General features: G+C 40.1%; 1 protein-coding gene, 1 long non-coding RNA gene and 1 pseudogene across 2 annotated transcripts in view; 1 reads left to right on the top strand and 2 right to left on the bottom strand.

Moving 5' to 3' along the window:
- Window positions 1–1,984: 1,984 nt before the first annotated feature.
- On the bottom strand, window positions 1,985–5,620 carry LOC138032548 (uncharacterized). Its single transcript, XR_011128399.1, has 3 exons — window positions 5,223–5,620; window positions 3,863–4,000; window positions 1,985–2,962 (listed from the first exon to the last, which is right to left on the bottom strand). It is a non-coding gene; the product is annotated as an uncharacterized lncRNA (long non-coding RNA).
- A 2,529-nt stretch (window positions 5,621–8,149) lies between these two features.
- LOC138033772 (peroxisomal acyl-coenzyme A oxidase 1-like) overlaps window positions 8,150–25,427 on the top strand; it is a 23,912-nt gene continuing 6,634 nt past the window's right edge. Inside the window, exons 1-10 of the mRNA XM_068881587.1 lie at window positions 8,150–8,355; window positions 11,527–11,686; window positions 11,911–11,971; window positions 15,864–15,957; window positions 16,614–16,721; window positions 18,464–18,583; window positions 19,057–19,172; window positions 19,604–19,773; window positions 23,261–23,423; window positions 25,326–25,427. The exon at window positions 25,326–25,427 is cut by the window's right edge and continues 89 nt beyond it. Coding sequence (XP_068737688.1) covers window positions 8,226–8,355; window positions 11,527–11,686; window positions 11,911–11,971; window positions 15,864–15,957; window positions 16,614–16,721; window positions 18,464–18,583; window positions 19,057–19,172; window positions 19,604–19,773; window positions 23,261–23,423; window positions 25,326–25,427 — 1,224 coding nt within the window. The 5' untranslated portion in view covers window positions 8,150–8,225. The remainder of the gene's footprint in view (window positions 8,356–11,526; window positions 11,687–11,910; window positions 11,972–15,863; window positions 15,958–16,613; window positions 16,722–18,463; window positions 18,584–19,056; window positions 19,173–19,603; window positions 19,774–23,260; window positions 23,424–25,325) is intronic.
- Window positions 20,874–22,901, bottom strand: LOC138033773 (uncharacterized; annotated as a pseudogene).

Here is a 25,427-nt window from a genome sequence, read left to right on the forward strand (position 1 = left end):
GTCAGGCCGGATAACGAACAAAAGAAGCCATCTGAGGAGGTTATATTATAAAAAGGCTCGAAAAATTGAGAATTTAGCTGTTCACAGCAATTTGCTTCATCAGATCATTTCTTTCAACAGTCTTTTATTTAAGGCGGAACATCGCACAAAAACGGACAGGACAATTTGCGCACGTCGTCTGAAAGCGAAAAAATTACGAACTGTAAACCCAGTTTTATTCATTGATCACAGCGACTACTTCGTTTTGCACAGATAAGTGATAGAGGTCCAGCGAAAAAGTCCACGCTTGATGACCACCAGCCACACATCGATGCGGCATTCTTCTATTTAATTAAGAATCTTCGTTTCTTTCCATGATGGTTGTTTTGTATTAGAAAGCGGTCGACAGAGATCGTGACAGCGGCTTTAGCGGTCTATATAATTATAATTCAAATGTGGGGGATACTGGAAAGGGTTACGTAAGGAAGATGTTTCCTTGGAGGACGTGGTTTTTTTCCCGGTATTTTTCAAGCGAAAGGGTCGAACAAATCAGTTTGTAATGTAGTACTAACATGCTCTCACAAGAAATCTTATCGGGGACGGATTTTTTAGTTCTCTTTTCTACGTCACTTCCGGTTAATGACATGACCACGCGTGATTGAAGGAAGACAAGACTGCGCGCAACTTCTGTTTTTATTTAGGTTATTAGCCATCTTTTTTTATCAACTTGAACTGGGGTAAAGAGTAGCCCTTAAAGTAGCTTATTAGTAGGGAGGTGTTACGAGATCTCTACTGGCTTAGAGGAAATATACGGACGAATACAAAAAAAAACTACTCGATCAAGGGTTAGAATTCACATTCCTCTTGGTCTGCCACAACCCCAGAGGAAGGGGGGAAGGAGGGGGGGGGGGGGTTCTCCAAGAAAAATTGGGTAGGGGTGTGCGGCCCGCTTCCCAAAACCCTTACCCTATTTATGACCGAAATCTGCGATTTCCCCTAACCCTATTTATGATTAAGAAAATAACAAAAACAGCGGTGATAAACATTGTATTCAAACGCATTTTTATAAAACTTGACGTTTCGTATGCAAGTCAACACACATTTTCAAAAGTGACCTTTACAATTTTTGAAAACTGTATATATATATATATATATATATCGTAGACAATAGGGGTCTGGAACCTAGACTGAGAAAAATGATCTGCAGCAGTACGTGTCTAGACATAATGAGAAGTAATAGCTAAAACAACAAAAACTTCTCACTACTAATATTGACATTAAGGGAAGGCTTTAGCTCTTGAATGAACAAAGTCTCTTTAATTTTGCAGTGAAAGTCAGTTTTTCCGGACGCTAAAATGTCAAAGTGATCCCATTTAATGTCGTGGCCAGTGGTTTTCACATGATCAGCAATGGCTGATGAATGGTCACTTTTAGCTAGGGCCTTGAAATGATCTGTTTTTCTGTCGTAGAGTCTTCGTTTTGGTTTGCCAATGTAGAATTCATCGCAGTTCCAGCAGACCGCTTTATAGACGACCTTGGACCTCTGAGATCGGTTCAAGCGATCTTTGTATGGGAAAAAGGAGTTGAAGCGGCGTGTGTTTTGGAATATGATCTTGAGATTGACGAAAGAGTAGAAATTGTATACGCAGGATTTCAGACGTTTCGTGACTTGGTTACTGTGAAGACCTAAGTAGGCTAACAAGATTAAGATATCTTTTTTGGGAACTGTAGCTTGAACAGGGTTATTTGATTTGTTTTCATTTTTGTTCAATACATCGTTAATGTTGAACGAGATAACGCCTTGTGGGTAACCAAAAATTTGATGCCCAATTTATCACAGGCGTGACCGGCATGACAGGCATGACCGAAATCTGCGATTTTCCCTAACCCTATTTATGACCTGACCAAAAATTTGATACCCAATTTATGACCTGACCATTAAATCAATACCCTGTTGCAGACCTGCCTTATAATTATTTCCCTAGTTCAGACCAATGTTAAAGGCAGTGTTTATCTGCTTTTATTAGGTGTAGGTTACATGATAAAGAAGTAGCTTCTAAATAAAAAACGAATTCAAGACTAGAGTGCAAAAATCGATACCCTATTTATGACCAAAATGGCGGAAAATTGGCCAAAATCGATACCCTATTTATGACCAAAACGGCTGAAAAACCCTACCCTTTGAGGCCGCACATACCTATATAGCCCATATAAGGGAGTACCCCCTTCTCCCTCACGGGGCCACAACGTACGTGAACCAACGTAAACTTCAATTCTTAGCTAACTTGCCTCTTCCTTTGCAATTCCTTTATAGTATGGAGAGAATTAGTTATGTTTACTTTTCAAATTATTATATTTTGTTGATTATACCATAGTTAGTACTACTAACTATGATTATACTCTACACTATATTCCTACAACACACATTTCTTTTTTTCCGTGAGTGTATAATCGTAAGCATTTCGTGGGACCTTATACATCGCTTGTCTGTGAAACTGACGAATGGCGCAAAGCAGAATGGAGAAAATGACCGAAAAAGGCGGCTCAACACCAAGTGCTATTTTTTGGTCAATAAAGATCATAGGTTTTTTCGGGTCTACAAGTTTCACTCTAAGTGGGTGAAACTTACTAGAGCTGGAAAAACGGGATGCTCTCGCAGGCTATGAGATCACTGATCACTTAGGCATACGGCTTTTCAAAAAGAGGTATTAAGCTTTAATTCTAAGCATTTTCCAAGCCACTGATCTCGGAAAATTTTTATCAAACTGAGCTCGAAAATGTGGTATTTCAACGCATGTTCTTTAAAAAATAGTCGATTCGTTTACATTCAGATCGATGTTTTTACAATCACAATTTACTTGTATTTTTACTTAGTATATATGCTGCGGAACACTACTTAAATAATTGTCCGCATGAGCTGTTGCTTCAGTTCCATCTTTAAATCTTTCGTATCCTGACCGCTTGTGAAGATTCCTCTCTCAGCCTGCAAAAAACGACATCGTTAATTAAAATAAGTAAATGGAAAAAGTTGGGATCAGATTTCAGCTTATCTGTCAGTTTCAGTAACAGACAAACAGGAAAATATTCAAATTGACGGAGTAGATTTTCCTAGACAATACTCAACTGATTTATTTAATTACACAATCAACACAACACAATCAAAACGGAAGTAGATCTCGCTGACTGGAAGTAACGTATATGTCACGAATTCTCTCTAACACTACCTATTGCTTGGGAGACTCCGAGTGCAAACTGGTCGTTCCAAAGCCGCACACTAATTTTCTGAAAAATAGGTTTGGTTATATTGGCGCGGTGCTATGGAATAGCCTGCCTATCGAATTGCGGCAAGCAGGTACTCTGAGTGCATTTCGTTCAGGCTGCAGCGGCTTCTATTAGCTATAATCAGTATTTTAATACACGCGGCACTCCTGGAAAGCAAGTTAAATAATTTTTACTTTATTACTCTTTAAATTATAAATTGTGAGTTATAGATTAGAATTGTAATATATGTACTTAGAGTGTAGATTGGTAGATGGTGTATATATTTTATAATGCTTTATTTAATCCTGAGGAGTTTCACTTGTATAAACAAAGATTCCATTGACTTGACTTAAAAGGATTAAAATGCTTTCACTAGTCGGCCTAAAATAAACGTAATCACCTAGGACGTAACGATGATTTAGGCAATTTTTTTGAAAGGCACCCCTTTTATCTAACAAATAGAATAGAAGTTTCCTTACATGCGATGCAGGATCTACATAAAATTGAGATTATGATTGAAATACATCCCTTCCCACATGCTCACTGATCCAGTTTATTTTCACAGGGCTGTTCACCAAATGGTACCCCTTTTAGCTGACAAATAGAATAGAAGTTTTCTTACATGCGTTGCAGGAAAATCGACACAAAGTTGAGATTATGATTGAGTTACATCCCTTCCTACTAAACATAATTTCGAAAGTACAGGCCCACCGGTCCAGTTCATTTTCACACGTCTGTTCACCAAATGGACTTTGTTCACCTGCAACGAGAAATGAGATAAGCGGCATTGTTCAAACAAAATACCGTTTGTGGAGCTCTGGAGCATATCTTGCAGCAATCAGAACTTATTGTGTCTGAATCGCTGCCATAAAGCACTGCAACGACATGTGGCTAGTTAAGGTAAGAACAGAGTATCAAATTACAACTTTTAACCTACAGATTTTTTTTTAATTTGAAAGACAAACGTTCAAAATTAATCTAAGCTAACATGCAAAAAATGAGAAAAAATCACCGCCCGGAAGCAGTGATATAAACGAGTAAAGTTGCAAGATCCAATCTGGACCCCAGAGCTCTTCTCTTGACTGAGGGAGTGAAGAGTTCTGGGGAACCCTGAAACAAGGTGTCTTCTCATTGGTTTTCATGAAGAACAATCAAAAGCGTCTCTAATTGGTGCATTCACGTTAGCACGAAGAGTGAGCAGGCGCCGTAAGGTTCAAATAGCCAATTTTTGGCTATAGGAGCCCTTACGGCGCATGTTCTCCTACATAGAGTTTCCCAGAGCCTTGGGTTGATCCGAGCGCTGTGGTGACAAGAATATGCAACATCAGGAAAAATGAAGGGGTTACAAGATCAGTATTTACGCATGCGTCACCCGCTCATTCGAGTCCGCGCGCGAATGGAGGTACAGTCCAACACAAACGGATTTAAGTGACCGTTTGTTTAACTTTTCATAGTTTTTGTGAATTGGAGATGTATGTCTATTTATATTCCATATATATGGGAATTAGAAGAAAGATGAGCGAAATTAGCGGTATTTGTTTATTTCTGGTGACCCATTTTGAATCATGAGCTGACGCGAGCAGCTTTTAGAATATCATGTGTGGCTGGCTACACGAGGGATTTTTTGCTCGCGCTGGTGCTGCATGAAAATCGCAAACAAAGCTCAGTTTTGTCAACATTCGCCTTTTTCGAAGACCTTGCCAGTCTAGTCATGTGACTGACATTGAATGCCAGCCCAAATAGCTACTTTCTTCAATCTCTAAACATTGAGGTTACTAGTAATTACATTTGCAATTGCGTACTGTATCATTGCGTGGCCACGTCGACAAAACGAAGGATATAAAGAACGTTGATAAATTAGCGATAGCATTACCAAGATAATTCAAGAGCATTAACTTGATGACGTATTTTAGGCGATTACATTTGTTCTGCCTCAGAACTACTCTGTAGAGGTTTTAGTCAGACGATTCTCATTTTCATACCTTTGGGTTCAGAACCTGTTGTCTTCATTGTGGTTGATTGAACTTCTTTGCTTGGGGCTTTTGTGGGCAATCCAGTGGAAATTCCATTACATGTGATCATCAAAGTCATAAGCAGGGCTGACCTTATAAAAGACATTATATCATAACTGCCGCGTTCTATATTTCTCTTATTTCAACGATAAGCAGCAAGATGCAAAAGAGGTGTTCTCTGAAATGTTTTTCGAATACGCTGACGGAGCTCTTATACCGTGCAGAATGTTATTCTTGTGTGCAACACAATAGCTCTCAATTTCTCCTATTTGTTCGCATTCCTCTCGTACCGATGTACCAAAGTTCTTGTTAAGAATCTGTTTTTAGATGACATTGCTCAGTTTCATGCTGGCAATTTGTCTACCTAAGATCCAAAACAGGAAATACCCCATGACAATGGCAATAAACTGAAACATGAATCAATGCAATGTCGGCTAGATGCAGTATGGCGCCAGTCCGATGTGATTTGACGAGTGATTAATGACTGGGTGCTTGGTGCCTTGCGGCGGAGACAGCCGTTGCCAAAAACCATCCACTCGTCAAATATGAAATTCGTTTCTTTTTGCTAATGTGACTCCAAGTGCAAATAAGTAAATACTATTTGGTTTGAAAATATCCACGAAACATTGGCAGGCTCTCTACTGAGTTTTCCGGAGATGCTTGCTTCGATTGCTGTTATTGAATGACGCAACGTCAAAAGATGGAGAATTGTGACTAGGCACAAGTGTCTTTACGGTATACCACAAGCGTCTGAGATGTAGCTTAACCTGTCTGTTAGTCTGAGATCAGCAACGGACTCAAAGCAAAATCCATCAACGGTACAGATCTCTGCAGTTAATGGATTCATCAATAGAATCTGTTGGGATGAACCAAAATCTGCAACTTCTTCTGGGTTTCAAGCTTTGCATGATTGGTTTCTTGTCTGAAACATTTTTTCTGAAACTTCACCTGTCTTTTTCACTTTTATTCATTAGCCAGAGGCACAATTTATGCCTCTGGCCATGCCTCTGCCATTGCTTCATTGTCAGAGATAAGCTTTCGGTCCTATACTGTATTAAAGCAGTAGCAAGGACGTGGCTAAGCGGTCTTAATTCCTTGTCCAAATTAGTACACGGTGATTTTAATCCAAAACGCTAATAGAGCAACAAGGCCGTCGTATACCCACATTATGGGCATATGTTAACCATGGCATTTTACAGACTTAACTGAGACGATTTCCTTCACGGAAGTGCCACGGAGAAATGGGCTAATAGAAAACAAATCAACAAGATGGGAAGAAGCTCTAAAAAAGGTTAATAGAGCAACATGGTTATCGTGTACCCAAATTATGGGCATATCAACCGTGGCATTCTACAAAATTAAGAATGGGCATATGTTAACCATGGCACACAATGATAGGAAGAAGCTCTTTATTCCTCGTGCAAATTACACGTCGGTGATTTTAATTTTAAAACGTTAATAATTAACCATTAGAGGACATTTTCCGTGTTTCCATAGCCTCATCTAAACACGAGGGGGAGTTTTGAGAATTCGAGAGACTTTTGCAAACCCGAGACGCAGTCTATGATTTTCATAACTGTTGAAAATTCTCCCAAGTTCCCCGAATGTTTAGATGAGGCTATGGAAACAAGGAAAAAAGTTCTCTATTGCTTTCATAAAATCTTTCTCAAAGATAATTCGACAAATGAAGGAAACAAATGAATGAAAATTCTTGATTAAAACAGATTTTCTTGATAAACGCTCATATTTCCTACCAGCCAATCAAAACGCGCGTCTGACGGCATATCACCAATCAAAATTCGTATGATGTCTAAACACAGCTATTAACCAATGAGAGTGCGCCTACTATCTTAATTATTTTGTAATGCAACATGGTTATTGTGTACCCAAATTATGGGCACATATTAACCATGGCATTCTACAAACTCAAGGTGGTTTGCTGTACCGTAAACGGAAAGGAAAGGAAAGGAACTTTATTTAAGTGTCTAGTCGTTCTAGCGCTGGAGCGCTAATTGGGGACACTGTAAATTGAAATGAACAATGAAAGTAAATCAAGTCAAATGTCGGTTTTTGAGGAGAGGGGAAACCGGAGTACCCGGAGAAAACCTCTCGGTGCAGAGTAGAGAACCAACAAACTCAACCCACATATGACGCCGAGTCTGGGAATCGAACCCGGGCCACATTGGTGGGAGGCGAGTGCTCTCACCACTGCGCCATCCCTGGTAAAACCAATTCACGAGATAGAAAATTGTCCAGTAAAGTGCGAGGGTCATTTCTCTTTTTCGTATATTATAGCCCGACTTTAAATTTCTACATTTCTTTCATTCATTCCTTTAACGGGAACTCATGATCCTAACAAATTGACCTGCTCCCAACTATAAGGCTTCATAGCTTAGTTGGTAGAGCATTGCACCTTCTCTACGCAATTGCTAAAATTGCGAGGATCCAGACGAGGATCAAAGCTCACTTGATTTCATGATATCCGCAGTTAAATATATGATTCATTTCAAAAATCATATTGTTTGTTGATCTTTCATCACTGGAACATTTAAAACTGCAAATTACCAGCTCCTAACATCAGTGTCTTCTGAGTTCAATTAGTTAGAGCGTCACATTGGCATATTGGTTATTTTGTTCGTAGTCTCCTGAAGTCGGGTGCCAGGGTAAAGATTTGTTTCCATATCTCAAAGTGCCCTTGGACATGAGGTGCCTGGGAATGACTTTAAATCACCATCAGGTCAGTGTAATGCAGACTGAGGCAGGAGCCTATTACTCCTGACTGAGGTTATTATGTAACTGTTGAAAAAGCCCAAACCCCTTCCGAGCAGTGCACCTCCTCACCTTGCGTGACGGCAGAGTGGACATGCGTAGTCCATGGTTACTTGTGCAGTTTGTCTTAAATTGTGCCTCTCCTCACAGTGCGTGACGAGGCAAAAATCAAGGACGGTCTTCTGATCTTCTTGAAGCGTCAACATGGCCACGAGTGCTGCAAACGTGAACCCTGATTTAGCCAGGGAACGAGAGAAAGCTTCTTTTAACCCTACGGAGTTGACATACTTGATTTATGGAGGGCGGGAGAAAACAGAGAGGAAAAGATACCTTGGTAAGTTGAAACTCACACATCCTGAGGCCTATAAGCTTTAATATAGTTATGGTACACCAGTAGCCTCCAAGCCAGAATTATCTTTAGATTTAAGATCATTGCATGATCGTCACATTAGCAGTAAACGAATGGAAATACTGAAAAATTCAGGCGTGAACGAGATACATCTGTCTGGCTTATAAATGTGAATGTAAATGTAATTCAGTTACCCGGGCAAGATTTGCGCACAGGTCCCTACTTCATTATGCAGACGCTCCTTTGTTTCAAGAAAACAATAGCAATAACAATAGACGTCCTTTGGGGCTGTTGAGCTTTGTTCTTTCTTCTAACAGGTTTTTTGTTTTTAAGTCCATATGGACTTTAAAAAAACCGGTCGAACTTCTGAGTGAAATAAGGGAAAATCCAACATTTTTTCCTGCAATTTCGGCACTTTTCCCACAATTTTACCCATTTTTTCAATTTAGAATAAGTGAAAGAAGTGGAGTTTCCAGCAATAGTTGTAATAGGGTTCAGATTCTCAAACATAACAAACTGACCAAATAAAAGTACTGTCATAAAAAAATTAATGGCTACCTGCACTTTTTATCATGAAATTGTTCTTTCTGTCTGCTTGCGAATTCGCCAAGACACTGTACAGTGTATGTTTTCTTCCTTTCCTGTATTCAGGATCACAAACGGTGCATTTAGTGAGCTTTTGCGATTTATCGCTCTTTGTAGAGATCGACAATATGCTCAATGATCCTTTCAAATAAATAACTTTGGTAGAGATCTATGGATGTTCCCGTATGAGGCATACTTCGTTTCACTCCCCATCATGTCTTTCCAATGCCCTGCTGTGGGCTCGTTTGTCTGGGCGACAAAATTTAGGCGATGGTTAACTGTGAAGATGATGTTCCCCTTGTCTTGAAGGCAATATTGTAAACTTTCTGGCCTCAGGTAGCTAGGGCTAATATTTTTTCAAGGAAGTTTACTGTCAGAAAATTATGTTTTCTGGCGGATTGAAGTTTATCCATTGCAGTTTTTTCTTGAGCATCGCAAAACAGATCCATCTCCTGATGCACTTTTTCTTTGCCAACTGACTGCGTTTCCACGCGGGTTTTGGACACGGACGACGAAAGTAAATTGTTTTCTTTGCACCGCTCTATGCACTGCTCGGGATAGGCTATAAAGCAGGGACAATTTCCAAATTTTCAAATCTCCCTTTGCTGATGCCTTTACTTCGGTAGCCATCTTGATTATTACAAAGACACAAGTTTGCTTTAAAAGAAGGGAAACATGAAACGATTTTAATTGCAATGAACTTGTGCATTAAAGTTTCCCATGAAAGATGCACCAATCAGACTGTAAGCGTGGTACAGTCTTCCATGCAGTGAACTTATAAGTGTGCCGCAGGCACGGGGCATGAAGGTGAAGGCAGGTCACATTTCACAGCACTACTGGAAAACCTAAATCTATCACAAGGACTAACCTTAAGCCTAAACAGTGCCTTTAGTCGTAATTAGAGTTACGGTTAGCATTATTAAAGGGATGGGTTGTTTCAAGAGTAGTAAAGGGGGGATCTCAGAACGGTAACCTACGAGTGTAAGTTCGATTTTAGGTGCTTGGCGCGGCACGTGTATATAATTACGTATCATTGTTATGTAAATAGTCAGCCAGAATTCAAAGTAAATATCATTTTCAAGGTGGGAATTAGCAACTTGATACGTTAGCTCAGTGGTCAAGACCAAGAACAAGTAATTGAGAGGTTTACAGTGGGTTGGAGTTCAAGTTCAAGTGAGTGACATGTCATGGGATAAAATGGGAGAAAAAGCTGAGCGGGATCTGGAAAAAAATGACAAAACGAAGGGATAGAAAGAGGAAAGCTCTCCCCAACCTCGGGGTCACCCTCTTTACTTTCACGCATCTGCCATGGATCCATTTTCCGCATTTCACACACAACACTGAATTTGCCATTACTTGCTTCCCACAAATACCACATGGATCTACATGTACCTTACTCACAGACACTTCACCTACTGCCCCACTCACTACCACTTTTGTCTTCCTGAAATTCACCTTCAGCCCCTTGCTCTCAAATGCCTCCTTCCATTTACATCTGTGGTTGAAATGTAATATTATGTTGTTCATATAAATAATTATTGTACTGTATAGTCCCTTAATTCAAACCAAAATTGAATGGGAAATGCTGTTTCCTAATTCTGTGGATGAAGCATTCTCAAAAGGGAAAATGAACAAACCTGTGCTACAATGCACTTTTTTTTCAAATATATAAATACTGTTTCACAGGTGTACATTAGTATATTTACTTTCCTGTTTGATAGATTTCTTCCAAAAGTTAAGAACTTTCTTTGTATCATATTTTTGTCTATTGATGGTTTTCACAGTGATGTCATTAAATCCTAAAATTAAAATTGCTAGGTGTTTTAAATTTTTATCTATAGGAAGTTGAAAATGACATAGAAATACATATTTTTTCAAGTTTCCTGTTCCATGACGTCTTTTGTTTTGAAAATACAGCATTTTGAATTTCTAATTTGTCACCTTGCGTGACACCATGATACAAAGTTGTTTGATTAAAAAAATTGTCTATGCCTAAGAATCTCAGCAGTTTGAGAATTTCAAGCACATTAGGAGATGTGTTCATACACATGTATTTTAGCTCATGAGCGAAAAGTAAGCATTTTCATCTCTAAGTGAATTCCAGATGTTCGTGTTGATTTCCGGCCACCGTATTGGTATGCATCAGTGGTGCACCAACATGGCGGCTCCATACAAAACTCCATAAAGTTGCGTGAAACGCTTCGATAAATGACTCAGAAATGAAGTATCGCACAGACCTGGGAATTGGAGAGGTGATTTGTGAATTTCTCTTCTGCAACATTTCAAGTTTTTGGCTTACATGTATTTCATCATTGAAAGGTTTCGATTTTTTTTGTTGCGTGACAGTGAAAAACGATCTACATGTATTAGATTCTATATATCAAATTTCATTTTTTTTAAATCCTGGTGGGGATAAGTTTCATAGCATATGCTGTATGATATTGTTTTATGCAGTAGATACATGTATGTTTAAAGGATAAGACAAATAATTATCTAAAAATTCAGTATAAGCCCTCGTTTATTAAGAGGGTTGGGAGCCAACAGAGTGACAACTGCTTTTTCTTTTTTCAGAATCCTTGCTGTTAACTGACCCAGTCTTAAACAATGATGATAGTTACGTACTGGACCGTAGCCGCATCTATGAAAGAAGTTGTCAGAAAAGTATGCACCTGTTGGAGCTTGTAAAGAAGTATAACATCACTAATGAAGAGGAGATTACTATTTTGGAAAGGTGCATATATTTCTATTTTCATTTGCTAATTTAATTTATTTTATTCTGATATGTATTTGTCTAATATTCATCAGCATCATACATGTAATCTGAAACAAAGGAAAAATCAAAATTGAATTGTAGTTTGAAATATTTTGAACCAAGCATAAAAACTGACATTCCTTAATGAGTAGTTATTGTGTTCAATTTCTTTGGTTTATTTTATCCTTTGGTTCCTGTTGCAGATCTTCAGGAACAATTGCTGCATATGGTTTAAGCAAGTCAATGTTTATTCCAACAATTAAGGTAGACACTGTACATGTACAAATTACACCACCGTATGTCCTAGTACATACATTGTCTAAGTTATACAGAACTTCATACAGTGTACGTATACACGTAGTAAACCCCTTCCATCCTAAGGATGATGGTCATAGAATTAATAATAATTGGCAGTGCTAATCACCCTTTACTTGCAGTCTTGAGGACTGAATTACGAAGGGTGCAGCTCACGATATCGGGCTGAAAGCATACAAGGGCGCCTCTGGCTGCCGCTATACAGTCCATGTTGATGTCGGAGCACAGCACCACAGCTAGATGTTAATTAGCTGTAAGTTGATTGTGATGAAAGGTCCCCGGAGAAAAACCCTCGAGTCAGGTTGAGATCGACTGAAACTCAGCCCACGTGCAAGCCGGGCCCAGAGTTGAACCCCGGCTAGCAGTGGTGGGAGGCTCGATAGATAACCACGAAGCCACCCTGACTCCCTACCTTTACATGAGACTGTTTTTACTTTTCAGTCGTGATCTCCTCTGGCAAAAAGGTTTGCCACTGAAAAAAATATCATGCTCAGTTTGCTAATTAAGGCCAGAACTTTTCCACGTTAATTTATGATCACTTTGAAAGTGCAAAGCACAAGGACCACAAAATGAACTGGAAATATAAACTCCTGGAACTTACGGGATACAGGGTACCAGTCGTTTCAATACTAAGCATCAACAGCCAGCGAAAAGCATCAGCTTCTTCATTCAGAGAAGTCGGCTACGTTTTCCCCTAAACTGAAGCATTGAAAGACAGCAGACATTCCAACCCTCCCGATTTTTATCATGAAATTCTGAAAACAAGTTATAATTGCTTATCTTAAGGTCTCGGTAAAAGTAAATTTGGGTTTCTCACTCAAATTTTTTGTTTTTGCACCTCTTAAATTGGTGGGCTGTGAAGTAATTTTTCCCGAAAAAAATTCTAAAAATTCAATTTTAAAACTGCTAAAATTGCTTTTCTTTGTTTCCCGCCCTATTATTATTCTTGCGAAAACTGATTGACGTATCATGTCATTCACACATGAAAGGACTGGGTGTCAATTGACAGCCTTCACATGTGATCTGCTTCCTTAGCACATACCCGAATGCTGATTGGCTCAGCATAATTGGCTTTCAAGTAGGGGGCAGAGTTATTCAGCAGACGGTGAACTGCGCCTGAAATGTTCAAGCTCGATTTTCTAGGGGTTTATCTTGGAACCTGTATATGAAACCACTTCCAATTGGAAGAGTTTATTAATGGCTGTAATAAAGTGGTAATTGAACTTTGTGTTGTGCAATTTTGGTCTGAAATCATACTTGTGATTTCAAATCGAACTTGCGCTGCGCGCTCGTTCGATTTTGAAATCACACGTATGATTTCAGACCAAATTGGACTCCACTCAGTTCAATTACCATTATTAATTACATGTAGATCATATGGGATGGGGGCAGGCAAAAAGACTCACTTCACCATCAGAATAAATTTCTCAGACAAAATGTGCACGTATAGTAAGCCACAACAAATATGACTGGATGGCAAGTTAATTGCAAGTGTCGCCAGAAAATCTAATTGATTCCAGAAAAAGGAGGAGGGAAAAGATGTGTTGATCGGATGCGAAGCACACAAACAAGCAGTTAACTCAATCAGTAACAAAGGTACAGAGTTCAATGTTATTGAGTTAAACTAAAACAGAAACAGCCAATTGCATCTTGCTTGTTGTTTGTAAAATACTAATAGTCTCTTTGATTGTTCAGTCCGAAAAGTTAGTTGTTGAAATATGATCAAATCGTTGTACATACCTAATCATCAATGGGTTAAAAGAGCAGCACTACATCTTTCTTTCAGACAGGGTTGTCCTTATCAGGCGGTAACCGGTAAAATTTACCACTTGTACATGTAAGAGCACTTATTACTGCCTGCAAACGCTCAGAAATCCCTTATCCTTTGCAGAACGTTCAACATTAACCAATTGCTTTACCGGTTTGAAAAGGTGCCATACCTGTTGCACTGAAAACTAGGGGGAACCCTGTCAGAATAAAATATTAATGGTGTGTGTGTGTGTGCTGTTTGTGCATTATTTTTCTTACCACCAACATTCCAACCCTTTTTGAAGGAAAATAGGGAGTATTTTTCAATGCCCAAGGTGCAAGCCTGTGAGGGCATCTGGGGGGTCTGGGGGTATCCTCCCAGGAAATGTTGCAATTTCTCCCAAGTGACATTTCCTGCATTTTGGCATCATTTTTGTCGTATTCTAAAAAGTCTTTATTCTTACTAATGTTTGTCAGTCATTTTGGTGCTGCTAAATGGAGTAAGACTGCTGGCCTTATGAGTTTGCACAACATGAGGTGTTCAATGGAAAGACTGGGCGAGACATTATAGGATAAGAAAGTGTAATATGTAATGGTTTACACACAGCTTGCAAAGAAATATTTAAGGTCTTGGTAAAGGAAAATGAGGTGTCCGTGGAAAAATGAAATTGTCACGCCGCTATTTTTTGTATAGGGTCAAACTATATGTCATATTAAAGCTAATAGATTGAATTATTTCAATACAGTTTAGTTTTTTGGCATTTAATATAATTGCCTTTTAGGTTCAAACTCAAAACGACCGAGTCTGCTATAGAAGCTCCTGCCCCTTCACTTTATAGTGAAAATAACCGCACTTTCTTGCATTTCAGTCACAGATGAATACCCTCCAATACTGTGTGAGGAATTTTTGATATGTTAAGAATTGAAGGAAATATCACACATCAAAGTCGAATCTCTCTAACTTAATTTGGGCAGAAAAAGTGCCCCAAAATCAGTCTCCAAAGACAAACGAAAAATTCCTCACACGTAATCTTGTAATTTTGGGGTCTTGCCAGGTACCACACAGAAAACACAGGAATAGTAATGGCAAAATTCTGGTGGCAGGGAAGCGCTTAAATCTAAGGGTTAAGGGGGACCAGGAGAGAAGCCCTCCTGATCAGTCTCCAGGGGTGAGGCCCATATCTCCCAGTCACTAGGAACTAAGGGGAACCAGGAGGGGTGGCCCTCCTGGGTGGAGTACAGATCAGGTGGGACCTGGGGTCCACACCCTGGAGTGGATATTTTTCCGGACCTGTCTTCAAGGGCTAAGCCTTACTGTGGGGTCAAGTGCAGCCAGTGGTTGCACTTCCCTGCTACGGATTGTGGAGCATGGGGGGACAGGGGACACAATCCCCCCACAGTAAAAGGCAAATAAAGTTGGGCTCTTGGAAGCAGAGGGAGCCGTACCTTCAGCTCCTATGAGACTTCCCAAACAGTGAAACAAAAGTTAAAGAAGGCACTAGCTGTCTTAATGTAAGTTAGGGACTAGTATTAGCTAAAAGTCTAGGTACTTCTAAAATGGTACATTTAGTATATCGCGTTCATAAAAGTCTGAGCTCTAGCGTCCTAAAACTTTGATGAGCCAGGGTGGAGGGCCAGCTTTGGCGGCTGTTGTGGCCACTCCAATACGGAAACTGTGGGAGTAGAAATTATTGGCAGGGAGACCACGATGTTGAAGAATTGTCCTGAGCTCTGTTTTGGGATTGTTCCTCTTGTTTGGGTTGAGCGAAGGCGAACAGAGGGTGGCTTGATGGTGGCTGGGCTTGGAGGAGATAGTCTCAATGGCCATCACCGAACAGATAGGTGACAAGCACTTTGCTATGGTGATTGTGTGGTCCTGTCTGAAGAGGTTGGTTTTGGACTGTTTGATGTGCACTAGCATGTGGCTGGGTGAGTGGGAGTTAGGTACCAGTGTGATGTCAGCCGATAGTTCCTTGACAGAAACACTCTATTGTTTAAATATGGCTGTTGAAATTGGCCATTTATGGTGTATGTAAAGTATGCTATCTGAGAGATAATGGGAATTCCAATAATTATTTATTTATTTATTTAGAGTCAGGGAACAGAGGAGCAAAAAGCCAAATGGCTTCCTCTTGCTGAGTCTCTTCACATTATTGGAACATATGCACAAACTGAACTTGGCCATGGTGAGTTCTTAGCAAGTTTTTCTGGAATGCAACTCCATAAATAGTTATTGTTCATTATACACTCTATTTGGCCAATTAAGGGCAAAGCAGGTACAAAAGTCGGATCGCATCAACTTGGATTGCTCACCTCAGATCGACATAAAAAAATGATAAGGCCTCAATCTTTAAGCTAGCCTTGGTGAATCGGGGCAAACGTCAAATAGTTTGGCTTACAAAACCGTTTTTCGATCCGAGGTGAGCAATCTGAGTTGATCCAGTCTGACATTTGTACCTGTTCATTACAGGTGCATTTGATTGACCCAATTCTGGAATAAGAATACGTGGAGTGGTGGTTTAAAATGGTATGTCTGGCATTTTGAAACAACAAGGATGATAAAGATAGGTTTAAAATAGCATCTTAGTAGGTGTTTGACAATTTCAATGTGAATCTCCATAAAAACAAGTGATTTGTAACTTCTAATTCCATGTATTCCTATTCTGGAATATGGTCTTGAAATCAAATGCATGCTAAATTAATTAAGATTAATGGCCATTAAAAAATATATGACATACTTCTTTATGCAGTTCAAATGTACATGTACATATACATGTGTACGTATGTCTATGTCACTCTCTCCATAAAGGTATTTCGTTAAGTCCTGAATGTTTATTTCCAGGTTCAAATGTTCGTGGGTTGGAGACCACCGCAACCTATGACAAGGAAACTCAAGAATTTGTCATCCACTCCCCGACACTTTCAGCATGCAAATGGTGGCCAGGAAACAGTGAGTAGAATTTGTTCAGGGTGTTTTAGTTTGATTTTTGTGAGGAGCACCCTTAGTTTTTCAAGTATCCTTCAGACATCAGTGGAATACAATATAGCTCATTCCCTCATTCATTCACTAAGGAGAACTGTAGCCATCATAGCAACAGCAAGGGGAACAGTGTTGGTGCATTGGTGAGGCGAGTGCTCTCCCACCAATGTGGACCAGGTTGGAGCCATCCTGACTTCCCCCACTGAGCCATCCTGACTCCCCCTACTGAGCTGTCCTGACTTCCCCTACTGAGCCATCCTGACTCCCCCCACTAAGCCATCCTGACTCCCCCCACTGAGCCATCCTGACTCCCCCCACTGAGCCATCCTGACTCCCCCTACTGAGCTGTCCTGACTCCCCCCACTGAGCCATCCTGACTCCCCCCACTGAGCCATCCTGACCCCCCCGACTGAGCCATCCTGACTCCCCCCACTGAGCCATCCTGACTCCCCCCACTGAGCCATCCTGACTCCCCTACTGAGCCATCCTGACTCCCCCCACTAAGCCATCCTGACTCCCCCCACTGAGCCATCCTGACTCCCGGCACTGAGCCATCCTGACTCCCCCCACTGAGCTGTCCTGACTTCCCCTACTGAGCCATCCTGACTCCCCCCACTAAGCCATCCTGATTCCCCCCACTGAGCCATCCTGACTCCCCCCACTGAGCCATCCTGACTCCCCCCACTGAGCCATCCTGACTCCCCCCACTGAGCCATCCTGACTCCCCCCACTGAGCCATCCTGACTCCCCCTACTGAGCTGTCCTGACTCCCCCCACTGAGCCATCCTGACTCCCCCCACTGAGCCATCCTGACCCCCCCGACTGAGCCATCCTGACTCCCCCCACTGAGCCATCCTGACTCCCCCCACTGAGCCATCCTGACTCCCCTACTGAGCCATCCTGACTCCCCCCACTAAGCCATCCTGACTCCCCCCACTGAGCCATCCTGACTCCCGCCACTGAGCCATCCTGACTCCCCCTACTGAGCTGTCCTGACTTCCCCTACTGAGCCATCCTGACTCCCCCCACTAAGCCATCCTGATTCCCCCCACTGAGCCATCCTGACTCTCCCCACTGAGCCATCCTGACTCCCCCCACTGAGCCATCCTGACTCCCCCTACTGAGCTGTCCTGACTTCCTCCACTGAGCCATCCTGACTCCCCATCGCCCAAAACTCTGGGATACTCAAACTCCAATGCAATGTGATTTCATCTCAACATGCACGCATTTAGTCGTAGGGGGTTTCCTAATGGGCAACCAAACATTTATCAGGGCAACCAAATTTATGGGTTTAGTTGCCCAGCTTTTGAAACAGGGACAACCTGGAATTTTGTTTAATTTCAAGCACTGCTGATTGGGCCTCCTTAAACTAAAGACTTACTGATTTCCAAGGTCAGAATTTCCTACATGTATTAATGGGACATTTTTCAGTGAGTGATTAACCCATTGACTCCTGGGGGTTCCCCATTGATGAGTAAAATCGTCTGGTGTTAGACAAAGTAAAATATTCTGGCATTAGAGTAAAATACTAAGTATGGCCAGTTTAGGGGTAAATGGATTAAATGCTCCCTTTTCCACATTTACTTATTTCATATGATCACATTCTCTATAGTTAACCGTCTTCATATTTAATATACATGTACAATCACTCAGTTTATAGACAGTACAGGCTTGGAATTGAAATTAAATTAAATTGATTTCTCTGTTTATAGTGGGGAAGTCTTCTAATTTTGCCACTGTGCCTGCTCGACTTATATTGGAAGGCAAAGATCATGGAATACAGATGTTTATTGTTCAGCTACGAGATAGAAAAACTCATCAACCTATGCCAGGTAGATGATACATAATTAAATGCATACTTATATGGCCACTTCCCATACTGAATTTTCAAGGCCATTGAATCATGATTGACAAAATGACAGTGAGAAGAGAACGACAAACAGCAACTGTTAAGAATTCCAAGTGGGTGGTGGCAAACCAGTCAGCTATTTACAAGTGCAACTGAGAAGTTGAACCAGGAACTAGCAGGATCAAATTCAACCATTGGTCTTGAACATGGGATGTCCGGGTCTAAAGGCAAGGGCCCTAATAACTGGGCTTCATTGTCTCCTGAAATGGATTTGGTGTCAATGGAGACAGTCATAATGTTGTTTGTGCCTCAGGTTGTTTTTTGGATGGATTACAGAAACAGTGAACTATTTGTAAGCTTGCACTGTATGTTACACTACACAGCACTCACACAGAATAATGTTATCTTCAAACATGATTATGTTGAAGAATGATTGCTTGGTTTATTTCTCAACAGGCATAACAATAGGGGATATTGGACCCAAATTTGGCTTTAATGGAGTTGACAATGGATTTTTGATGTTTGATCATGTTCGAATTCCGCTCAACCAAATGCTGATGGGACTTTCAAAGGTACAGTGTATCTGGGAGAGAGTAGTTTTGTTGGCTTATTTAGCTGTTGTTGCAGGAAGTTCCCTTGAAGTAGCTAAAGGGTTGAGGCTTTTGAAGCTTTGTAGAAATTGACAGAAACACAGTCATGTAGGTCAGGGTTTCATAAGACATTGACACTTGTTCAAGCTTTTGGTTGTTTCCAGCAAACTTAATAAAAAATCCTCTAGTACTATCAGGGGCTTATAATGTTGTTCTACAATTATTCTAAAATGCAGAAGTAGGAAAAAGGGGTTGGAGCAAGGGGTAGGGTCATCCCCTCCTCTTAATAGACGTGGTAACACCATATTTATGTGAGCACAAAATAATTATTAACGTTACAATGTGCTTTGTAGCAGATTAAGATTCGTGTTACTGTAGTCGTTAATTTGATTTTCATACGATTACACCAACAGCTTTCCCCTGATGGCACCTTGACAAAACCAGTTAACTCAAAACTTATGTATGGAACCATGAGTAAGGTGCGTGTTGGTATTGTTTGGGAGTCATTCTGGTTCCTGTCAAAAGCTATCACCATTGCCGTACGGTATAGTGCAGTAAGGAGACAGAATCATCTTAAACCTGGGTATGTCACTTGAGGCACATTATATTTTTGCATTGATATTAATTTTACTACATTATGTGATACTTATTCTTCTCCTGTACCTACGCAGGGGCCTCAGTGTATGTTTGAAATTGTGTGTGTGTGTGGGGATGGGGGGGGGGGGGGGGGGGTTTAGAGTTAGTTGGGGGGAGTTAGTTGAGCTGTGGATATGAAATCAAGTGAAGCTATAATTGTATGATCCTCTCAGTTGTGAAAGTAATTTAGCAATTGCATTAGAGAAGTCTGAAAAATTCATTGCTAAATTGCTTTCAACATTGAAGTCCGGAAATTTTCAGACTTCTCTATGCAATTGCTAAATTGCTTTCACAACTGCGAGGACCATATCTTCACTTGATTTCATATCCACAGTTCAATAATTATATGATTCATTCATACTGCATATCTTTTTGTTCATTGATTCATTCATCACCAGAGCATGTGGGCCCGCAGGTGACCGGCTCCTAGCATCAGTGGCTTAAGGGCTCGGTTGGTTAGAGCGTTGCACCAGCATCATGACTCCAAGCATTGCTAAAATTGCGTTCACAACTGCAAGGATCAAAGCTTTACTTGATTTCTTCTCCACAGATAGATGATAGATAGTTTATTAAAACTGCATCGCAGCCAAAAGGCTGAATTACGCAATTATTTACAAATACTTCACAATACTTAAAAAATTACAAATGAATCCTAGATAAAAATTAGTGATAATAATTTTGAATGATGTTTCGATGATTCGTTCATCATTTTCAAATTCTTAAAAACTAAAAAATAAAAGTTAGATTCTTGTGAGTTCTTTAAATATACTAAGAATATGTGTGAAAATCTTGTTGCATGTAATTAAAAACACTGCAATGTAGAATGTAGAGGGTAACAATTAGGTACTAAATAGTTTTGCTTTGATTGAGTCAGATTCAGTGTTCAGCTGAACAAAAAAACTCACAAGAATCTAACTTTTAGTTTTTAGTTTTTATGAATTTGAAAATGATGAACGAATCATCGAAACGTCATTCAAAATTATTATCACTCATTTTTACTCTCAATTGTTTGTCCAAAATCTCTGTTATTAGAATCCTAGATAATAAGTCAAAAACTGATTATTAAGACAATATTAAAAATTCCATATAAAATATTTATGTTAAAATATGTTAGCTTTTAAAGTATACATGTATATATGTGGGATAAAACTACAGCCTGGACTGTTTCGACATCGCATATATAAAAATGTTTCTTGTTCTGTTTGTACAAAGCTTCGGCATATTAAAATGGCACTGTCGTCTTAGGTTATAGCGTGAGTTGTCATAGTCTGGTGGAAGGAGCGCTTTCAATTTATGGTTTGGATTGCTGACAATGTTATCAAAAAGCTTGCTGCATAGTACGTAATGATGCTCCAAAATGGGTGTTACCCCCACTTCTATTAACGCTTTTACCGGCTGGTAAAACGCAGTTAATGGAACATGACACCCCTAGAGGGCAAGACTGCTTTCGTTCGTCACGCAATCCAGTAAGATAAATAATAGAACAATATTGAATGCTGAATTCATGAATGAATGTTCCCTTATTCTAGCAGTTAGTACAAACGCTATTCATGTCTGTATTTTAGCTTCTATCTTGCTGAGTAATCTAGTGATATATCTTAGCTTTTCCTAGATTGGTCCTTATATTTGTTAGCCCCATTCATGGCTGACAAGCTCGCCACGTGGCGTCTCTTTAGCTCGTAGTACAGCTGTACCTATTGGTCGAACTTTGAGACACTGTCTTGCTATATAAATCTCAATACACTGTAACAGGGCATAATCCTGGCAGCTTGCACGAGAGTACACAGTTTGTAACAATTTTGCTTTAAAATTTCCCACCCTCCCTCCCCGGGAGACGGGCTTTTGTTTGTTATTTGCCAATAAACTGGGGTCACTCCTTGTGGTTCGGTTAAGTCTGCGTAGCGACTTCCCCCAAGCTTTGGCATTGCTTGTGTCTTGCCATCTTATATCCTTGCCTTTATCTTGTCCGATCCAGCCTCTGCTGTGCTGGGGAGATAACAAAGGCTCTGCCAATACTCTTGTTCTATTCCCACGTTAGTGGGGGAATAAGTGAGGCTTTTAGTTTGTGCACCTATTATTAAGTCGCGTAAAACCTGCCACAGGGCTGTGTCCCCCTCAATTACGCCATATTGTTATTTGCTTATTTGTTGTCGTTACACTATCTAGTTGCGTTACACTCTACTCTTAGTTTAAATTATGGAATAGTGACATTAATGCCGAGTTGCAATGCACTTTCCTGATGTTATTATTGATATTGCTCTTTTCTCAAGCTGTTCTTTAAGTACTGGGGAAGACTGTTGAAAAAGACAGGTGCTGCATAATCTATAACAGATCTCACGCACGATACATAGAACATTGCTAGATCTTGTTTCGGAGCTCTCGCTCTTTTTAACTGAGTTAGGAAATAGAGTCTCTTACTAGCCTTTTTGGTTATCTCAGTTACATGTTCGTTCCATGTTAGATCGCTCGCTATTGTAAGGCCTAGTAGCTTTGTACTAGTAACTAACTCAGTTTGTTCTCCAGCATCTAATGACGTTGCCAAATTGTGTACATAATGTCGTAGTTGTTTAACACAGGATCTATACTTTCTAAACCCATGCTGTGAAGGACTTAGATGTGGCCCAATCAGATTAAGAATTCTAGACTGAACACTTTGCTCAAGTACCTTTGATAAAATTGGTAGGGCAACTCCTCTATAATTAGTGACAACATTCTTATGACCTGATTTGAAAACTGGTGGGATTTGATGCTGAAAGTGGGGAAGGGGTGTGAGTCTGGTGCGGATGGTGTTGTTGCAGAGAGGGTGTGGCTGGCTGTAGGTGAAGGAGACGAATCTGTGAGTGATGTCATAGTCATGGACAGGTTGGGGCTGATGGGGAAGAAGAAAGGTAACAAGTTTGACCAGAAGAAACCCAGATGGTAAAGGAGTTTGCATTGGCTGAGGAGATAGGAAGGGGACTGTGCTCGGGAGGAAAATGATGGATCGGTTGAATAGGAGGTATCAGGTTTCCAAGAAGGGGGCGGTTGTGATAACTTCATTGTTGACAAGGATGATCCAGTCTGGAAGCTTGAAAATTAAATGGTTTGTGGACAACTGTACGAAGTGTAGACACCTTTTTCAACAATAACCAAGGATTTGAGGGGCAAGGTGACCTCATGACCAACTTAAACATAAAGGTTCATTGTGAAAAAATTGTGTTGCTGGATCGTCAGATGATGGGCGAGGTTGACTTGAACAGGTATAATTACTTGGGTGTATACTGTTCCATTTGTTTCCTCTGGCAGAAAGTGAGGTTTTATTAATTATTGAATAACTTAACGTTTCCCTCTTAATTTGAGGTTTTGAAATGGAAATTAACTCAATCCAATTTAATCAGTATGCTTAGCAGGTAGATTGCAGTGTGTAACAGACCAGTGTTTTGTTTTGTTTACAGAGAGCAAGAGACACAAGTAATCGATTACAAAACACAGCAATACAAATTGCTTCCGGGGCTTGCCACAGCTTATGCTTTCCGGTTTGCATTTCATCATATGAAGACTTTACATCAAGAAACACAAAAGAAAATTTCACTTGGAGACTTGTCTACACTAACAGAGGTACATCTCAAAACACAACTTTTATTTCTTTCAGTCATCAGAAGGATTTAGAATTTAGGTTGTACTTTTATAAGGGTCACCAGAAGCAAAATAAAAATGAGCTTGTAGCAACTCTATAATAGTTAGGCTTTTGATCCATACTAATCAGCCGAGGGCTATAGGCGGCTTGTAATTCCTATTATCTACCAATTAACCTCGAACGAAGAACGTCTCATTTGATGGGCATTTGATGCATGTGGCCGATGTATTCACAACCCGCAGACGTAGGACACGTGGAATGCATGTTTCGCGGTTTCGGTGGTAACTGCATGGAGGTCAGTTTTAAAAGCGGAACACAATTTTATTTTTAACGAAAATTCCATTCAAAAGAGACTTTTAAAAATATGAATTAGGCATTATTTGTCTGATCAGTAGAAAAATGTAACCTGCAAAAACCACTGACATCTCTGTCCCCCTCTATGGCCTATTTTTGTACTTTAGCTCATGACAGTTGTTTTCTCATTTGGTTTTCCCACGAAAGATATTTTGATAGTTCATTCTTTGCCTTCTATATAGCGAGATCGTTGAAATGAGTGAGGTATATGAAAATTATAATTATTATTATTTTTAAATCTTCTAGCAGCAACAGTTAATTCAAATAACAGTACAAAAAATATCCGTTTTTGACATTTTTTCAGCGGCCTAACTATTTCCAAATATTTCTGCTCTCTCTTCGGGTGACTATGCTATAAAATCTTAATAACTTTCTCTCAATGTGGCGAACTTCAAATTGCTCCCGAATATACAGAAATAAAACATCTTGCCCAAAATTTTCCGAAATTGGAAAATTACCACTTCTCCCCACTACGTGTATTTTGGTTACCGGTATATGTGGCAGTTCAGTGTGCAGTGAACAGGGGCCGGTTGCTGGAAGCTTGGTTATTGCTAACCGTTGGTCAAGAGGTATCAAAACACATAGGTTTCCATGATATTTAACGCGGCGGGTCTAAAACACAGGTCACTCGTTGCAGGTCATTGTTTTACCTTTTTGAAAGTAACCCAAAACCCTCAATTTGGCTAACCCTAGGCCTAAACGCCAACCTTAGGCCTAGGTTTAGCCAAATTGAGGGTTTTGGTTACTTTCCAAACGTAAAACAATGATCTGCAACGAGTGACCTGTGTTTTAGATCTGCCGCATTTAACGCTGGTTAGTGCTAACCATATAAGTACAAGCAACCCGGGCCAGACCAGTAGGAAGCTTATCCTTACACATGAACATGATATATGGAGGAATTTCCTTGGCAGGGAATGAAAAAAAAAATCCTGATGAAGTGTGCGTTAGTCACACGAAACGCATTGGAGAATAAAGAGAATTACAGTGTATACAAAACTACTTGTTCGCAGAAGTGCTACTCAGTGGCTCAACTTTAAAAAATTCCACCCATCACCAGCCACCCATGGAAAAGTACTGTCGCCCTGCAAATGGCAAGAGGCGCCAGTTTCTCATTCGATTTACAGGATCAGTAAATTGACTTGTAGGATCAGTGACAAATTGTTGCCAGCTTTATATGCATGTAACTTCTTTTCCAATTATTCCACAATCTCTTACCTGCAGCAATGCACACAGTGCATCTTTAATTTTTCTCATCTGGGTAAACTGATCATGAGGGAGAGAATTTGCAAAACTTTCTATCACACAGGAGGGAAGGTCAGGCTGAAATCTGTTTGCCTATTATCAGCCAGTAAGTTTAAAAGAAATAAAGTAGTGATTTATAACTGAGCTCAAACACTGGAATGTTGAGTGAAAAAAGAAAGCTTGCTAGTTGCTGTAAATTTTGTTTTAAAATTTATTGTGCATAATTATCTGACCAATGGCTGACAGATTTTGGCTCAATGATTACTTGTCATGTTGATTTTTTGCAGTTTCATGCAATTACATGTGGTCTAAAGGCATTCTGTACTGCAACGGCCTTGCGCCATACTGAAACCTGTCGCCTTGCTTGTGGGGGACATGGATATTTATTG

Source organism: Montipora capricornis, chromosome 14, assembly GCF_036669925.1.
Source record: "Montipora capricornis isolate CH-2021 chromosome 14, ASM3666992v2, whole genome shotgun sequence".
Lineage (NCBI taxonomy): Eukaryota > Metazoa > Cnidaria > Anthozoa > Scleractinia > Acroporidae > Montipora > Montipora capricornis.